At 40.0% G+C, this 6,000-nt stretch overlaps 1 protein-coding gene across 1 annotated transcript in view; it reads left to right on the top strand.

The window, feature by feature from the left end:
- LOC104884787 (disease resistance protein RGA2) overlaps window positions 1-6,000 on the top strand; it is a 36,742-nt gene that overhangs the window by 270 nt on the left and 30,472 nt on the right. The window contains exon 1 of the mRNA XM_048634701.2: window positions 1-81. This exon is cut by the window's left edge and continues 270 nt beyond it. Coding sequence (XP_048490658.1) covers window positions 1-81 — 81 coding nt within the window. The remainder of the gene's footprint in view (window positions 82-6,000) is intronic.

Raw genomic sequence — 6,000 nt, 5'->3', positions numbered from 1 at the left:
AGGTAGCAGGCGGAGTTTTAAACAAAGAGATCCACCAACGCGTCACAGATGGACTATCCCAAATCAAATCATTTCTTAAAGGTATGGTTAGCCTCATGTTTTGTTCAATCTTAGAATGAATAAGTAAGGTTCTTAGAATATTGAGAGCTAACTATGAGCTAACTGAGCCTAATTGCATGAACGTTGAGCTTGAGCAAAATTAAAAATTTGATTTGGTTCTGATCTTTGTAGTGCTATGTGTTCCTCCATCTTTTCCCCTTTTTTTTTTATTCACGCAACTAGAATTGGAAAGACGCAATGCACTACATCTATACTAATATATTAAAAGGCGTGCGTAAATCAGGAACGGTGCCACGTGGTGTTCTCCCTAGGGAGTTGTAGATCATGTAATCCATGTACAATAAAAAAAATTAGAAATTAATAGTATAGGTTTTGATCCCGTGACCTCAAGTTCATACACTAAAGTTTTAACCACTAAACCAAGTAGTATTTAGTGCTATTATATCAAAGTACAATATTAATAAATGAAAATTTTCTTACCCAGGGCATCGCCCGGGCCTAATAACTAGTTAAAAAGTAAATCATGGGATGGATCAAAAAAAAAAAAAAAAAAGAAGTATATCATGGATATAGTTCTGCTCAACACACACAATTAAGCATAATTTAATTTCAATTTAAAGTTTCATATTGTAGTGGATGTAACACTAAATCTCTAATTCCCTCACTCGTATTTTTGAAGAAATGTTGATGAATTGTCTTTGAAGTTGGATGGAAGGGTTCAGATGCTGAAAATTGACAAGGAAATGTATGAAAATGGGAAAAAAAACAAGTGTCGGTCCACTTAACTGAAAAATTAGATGGAATCTTGTTAAAGAGTAGCAAAACCAATAAATTCGAGATTAAAACAGTAGTTAAATATACTAAAAACTTCAGAAAAAAAGTTACATTGAAAATGTGAAATCAGATAGGAAGTTAAAACCAAGTTTTCGTTTTATTTATTTGAATTTGTTTCCTTGTTTTTTTATTAATTGTGAATGTAACTTTTTTTTTGGTTGAAGGTAACTAACATTTGTCAAAAACCGTTATATAAGTAATTGATCCTCTTTTAGACTAGTCTTTCAATTTTATATTGAGTGTGTTCTTTTATTTTTGGAAAAATAAGAGGAGCTTGCCCCAAAGAAAAACCTAAAGAATAACAAACTAAAACAATGCCTAAGAATAAGAACTGATTTTTCATTTTAGGTATAGATGGTACTGGACAAGCTCTTAGGGAATAATCTCTTTCTTATTTCCGGACTTTTTCCAAGAAAATGGGTCATCCATGAAAACTTTGATTGGTCATATATGAAACTCGAATTTCTATTTCAACCCCTTTCTCTCTCCCTACTCTATGGTCTCAAGCTCTGTTCCCAAGGTTACTGGGAGCATATCGATGGAATCATGGAATGAACGAAATACGAATAATTAACATAATACAGTCATAGATCTTAGATTGTAATTTGATCATGAGCGAATTTGTTGATGTTGCACCACGAAGTATGTGAAGTGCTAAACATTGGGAATTACACGGGAAAGAGGTAAGAATAGGAACAAGAAGAAGCAAAAATCACTTAAATGAAAAAATCGATAACAGAACTAAAAACAAGAAATAAATTGAAACAAAAATAAAATTACAAAGCCAAAAAACAAACTAATTGGAGACTTTCCATTTACATTTTTTTTTCATTTATGCTTCTCCTAGATATGAATATATATATATTCTCTCACTAAAAATTGAGAGCCTATCTCACTAAAAATTGTGAGCCAGCTGGATTTCTTCCTTCGGTGGAATTCCAATCTTTCAGCCGCCTTTCCATTTCATCAGTCTTCAGCCGCTTTTTCTTGCCTTGTTGATCGACATCTGGCAGCATGCATGAATTTAGTGTGGATTCGTGGCAGTGAATAGTAAATTTCTTCCAGGTTTGCTTTGTTCTTACTTCTTTTTTATCACTGTTCGTGTATTATTCCTCACCCAAATCCGAAAAATTTCACTGCTTTTCTTTACTGTTGTTTTTTTCCTTGCAAACCTATATATAACTACAATGAGTACTGGAACCCAAACCACGCAAACTGAAAATCTTCCCATTCGCTCCATACACAATCGCATGGGTGTTTTCGTTCCACAACCATCGTTCCAACCACCGCGATTACCAAACATTGAGTGGACTCACTCAGTTGTTGGGCGGTTTTTTGACTATGCGCCACCTTCTACAAGCTTCATCACTAATATAGTGAATAATCACTGGGTCACTCGCGGTTCTATTAGGGTGCTTCGAACTGGTGATTACTATATCTTCGAGTGCCAAGACCAACGCGATCGTGATGCATTACTTGAGTGTCACACCACTGTTATTGATGGTAAATTACTTACCTTTCGTTCTAGTTCAGCTAATCAGGTGCCTTCTACCATCAATTTTAATTTAGCTACTATCTGGGTGAGAGTTCATAACCTGCCATGGCGATTTCTCGAGCATGACTGGACTTGCCGTGTACTATCACATGTGGGTGTGGTGGAATTTGTGGAGGATACCGGGCCTGGGTTAACTAGGGAAGCTTTTCTTCGTGCGAAATTACTAGTTGATCTTTCTCGTCCACTTGTCCCAAGTTGTTTTTTGCCTTTAGATGATGGTGAAGTGGTGTGGGTGTACTTTAGGTATGAAGGTGTTTTTAAATTTTGTAAGCAATGTGGGTGTGTAGGCCATCATACTGCTAGGTGTCCTATGTCCGCCTATGATGCTCATCATATTATTCATCGAAGGTTTTCGGAGTTTGAGCATGACGGATTGACTTTAATGTTTGGCCCCATTGAGACTCCGCTTTACACAAATATACTCAAAGGACTACCTGATCGTTTTATTTATCGCAACGCTCGTGTAAATTTGGCAAGGTTTGTTCCGGAAAACGATCCCTTTATGTTTGACGAGAGGCATGTTGAAATTCATATGGTTGATTCGAGTTCCGAGGAGGAACCACGCAATGTTGATTCACCGAGTCTACACGAGCATTCGCCTGAACCACCTAACATTCCTTCGCAACCAAATAATCCTTCAGGCCGTGAATCTGAGGCACATACAAATCCACCCATGACTTTTTCCAGCGGTTCTGTCGACAGTGTTAACAGGGAAAATGAACCACAAGAAGTGGTGGCGTTGTCGGGGAGGCGTGTTGGTGTGGATGATATTACTTGTGGGAAGGTTCAAAGGCCGGGAAATAAAACAAATGTGACGCGAGTGGCTTCGACGAGGGTAGGGGGTGATCCGTCGAGTGGCCATGCAGCGGCCGAGGGTTCAGTTCGGAGGCCACGGCCTTTTCGTAGACACCTGGGTATTACCACAAGACTCCCAACCACCTTTCGTGCAGATGTTGTTAGCAAGGATCCTAATCCAGATACGGGTACGGGTAATGGCGTGGATGGGGGAAACTGTCAGCATTTTGCTACTAGTCCTACTGGTGCTTGGAATGATTTACATGGGAATGGCACTCTTGAGGCTCTGGTAGAACAAGGATGGACATGGAATCCACCACCGGCACCAAATGAGGCTGGACCTAGTGAATGGCGCACTATGCGACCACCGCGTTCGTCCGACCAAGAGGGTGACATATGTGGTCGGAAACGCCATATTCGCAGCTACTCTATTGACGGGGTGGATGAATTGCTCGGGGACTCTAGTTCAGCAAGCCAAAGCAGTAAAAGACACCGTTTTGCACAATGGGAAACTAAAGGTGGATTTAATCTTGTATCTCCACTTGCACCAACTGGGATTCAGACTAAGGCATTGACTGATGTGTCCATGGCACGATCCATGGGAGTTGAACCTGGTGATGAAGTCACTTCCAAAGCTTCCAAAAAGCGCAATGCAGCAACTTCTCCACCACTTCCAGCGGGAAAATGGATTTTCAAGCGCATTAAAGGTAATGATGATGAGGCCACCATTCATCACACTGAAGCTGACAAGATTGATCGTCGTTTTTCAATGATGGTAAAATTGTCAGAAGATTCTCCTAGGGTAGTGACTGACCCAGATCGGTCACCACCTTATCCATGAATATCCTCTCGCTCAATTGTCGGGGTTTGACGTCCAGGGACGCTCCGATAATTCCGTATATACTCTGGTTGACATCTACCGTACGTCCAATGTTTTTGTTTTTGCAGGAAACAAAATCTACAGTACATCATGTACAGGGTTTGTTTCATAGTACTAGGCCACGTAGTGTAGTTGGGGTTGATGTTGTAGGTGCTAGTGGAGGAGTGGTTGTTTTTTGCTGGGCTCCTTATGATGTGACTGTACTTAGTTCTATGTGTAACTATGTTTTTTGTAAAATCTCTGCTAATAATGGAATGACATGGTACGTTTTGTTCTTATACGGGGAACCGAGTCATCAACTACGCCCAATGGTGTGGGCTCACCTGTTTCAATTATTATCTTCCCATCCAGATTTCCTCATTATTGGTGATATAAACCAATTAGATCATTATGAGGACAAATTAGGTGGGGATGCCACTATTAGGGGATGGGAGGATTTTACTAATTGGAAACATGATTTAGCATTACAAGATATTCCTTTTGTGGGACCTCGGTTTACTTGGACAAATAACCGAGAAGGGTCAGGTTTGATTCTTGAGCGTCTTGATCGTACATATGGGTCGCCAGCTTGGATTGATAAATATCCGCTTAGTTATGTGAAACATTTTCCAATCCTTCATTCTGATCACTCCGCAATTTTTTACCAGTCAGCGCCACCAGTTATTCCTCGGTGGCGACCCTACCCGTTTGAAAATTGGTGCCTTACACACCCAGATATTCCGAATATTATCACCTCTGTTTGGAAAAGGGCCATTGCAGGATCTTCTATGTACTGTTTTACCAAACATCTTTCATTATTACGTCAAGATCTAAAGAGATGGTGTTTAGATCACAAGGTAGTATGGGGTATTGATTGGAAGGATATTTCTGCACAATTAACAACTTGCGCTGTGCCTATTGATAATATTCAGCAAGGAAATGATTTTATGAGTCAACGACAACAGTTAATGCGCCAGGCTAATTTGGCTCATACTTACTGGTCGCAACGTTCTAAGGATAAGTTTGTTCAGGATGGTGAACTTTCTACAAAGTTCTTTTTTAATAAATTGAAACAGAAACAACGTTCGGCTTACATTTATCTGCTCAAAACTGCGGAGGGTGATTGGACTGATGATGTTCATGCTATCTCCATTGAAATCTTGCGACATTTTAAAACTGCTTACCTACCTTCTCCTTTTACGGAGTCTGACCCAGCGTATGATGAAAATATTGGATTGTTGCTTCGGGAACTAAATCTTCCACAACTTTCTGCTATCCAGCAACAACAACTCCTTATTCCTTTTTCAGAATTAGAAATTCATGATGCCATGTTTGGGATTGGGAACGCTAAGTCTCCAGGGTTAGACGGCTCTACAGCAGAATTTTTCAAAACGCACTGGGACTTGCTAGGGGTACCGGTATTCCAGGCGGTTAGTCGATTTCTTACCACGGGATTCATTTTGCGGGAATGGAACCAATCACTTATTGTCTTACTACCTAAAGGTCCTAATCCCGAAGAGGTTACTCAATTTCGGCCGATTAGTTTATGCAACACCATTTACAAATGTGCGTCAAAATGTCTGGTAAACAGATTACGGCCTTTGTTACAGGACTTGATCAGTGAATATCAAAGTGCCTTTATTCCGGGACGGAATATGGACGACAACATTTTGATTAGTCATGAGCTCACTCACGTCATCAATAAACATCGTCGTGGGAATGTACATCTTGGAGGGATTAAACTAGACATGAATAAGGCCTATGATCGTGTTAACTGGGTGTTTCTTTTAAGAGTTCTCAGAGCATATGTGTTGTAGCCTAAAAAATAAACGGCTCTGGTACTGACACGTGGTCTCATCTGAGCCCTACAAGTGGCATACATGCAGGGGAATAAAAG

This window comes from Beta vulgaris, chromosome 8 (genome assembly GCF_026745355.1).
Source record: "Beta vulgaris subsp. vulgaris cultivar EL10 chromosome 8, EL10.2, whole genome shotgun sequence".
Taxonomy (NCBI): domain Eukaryota; kingdom Viridiplantae; phylum Streptophyta; class Magnoliopsida; order Caryophyllales; family Amaranthaceae; genus Beta; species Beta vulgaris.
This window is presented reverse-complemented; position numbering and strand designations above follow the sequence as displayed.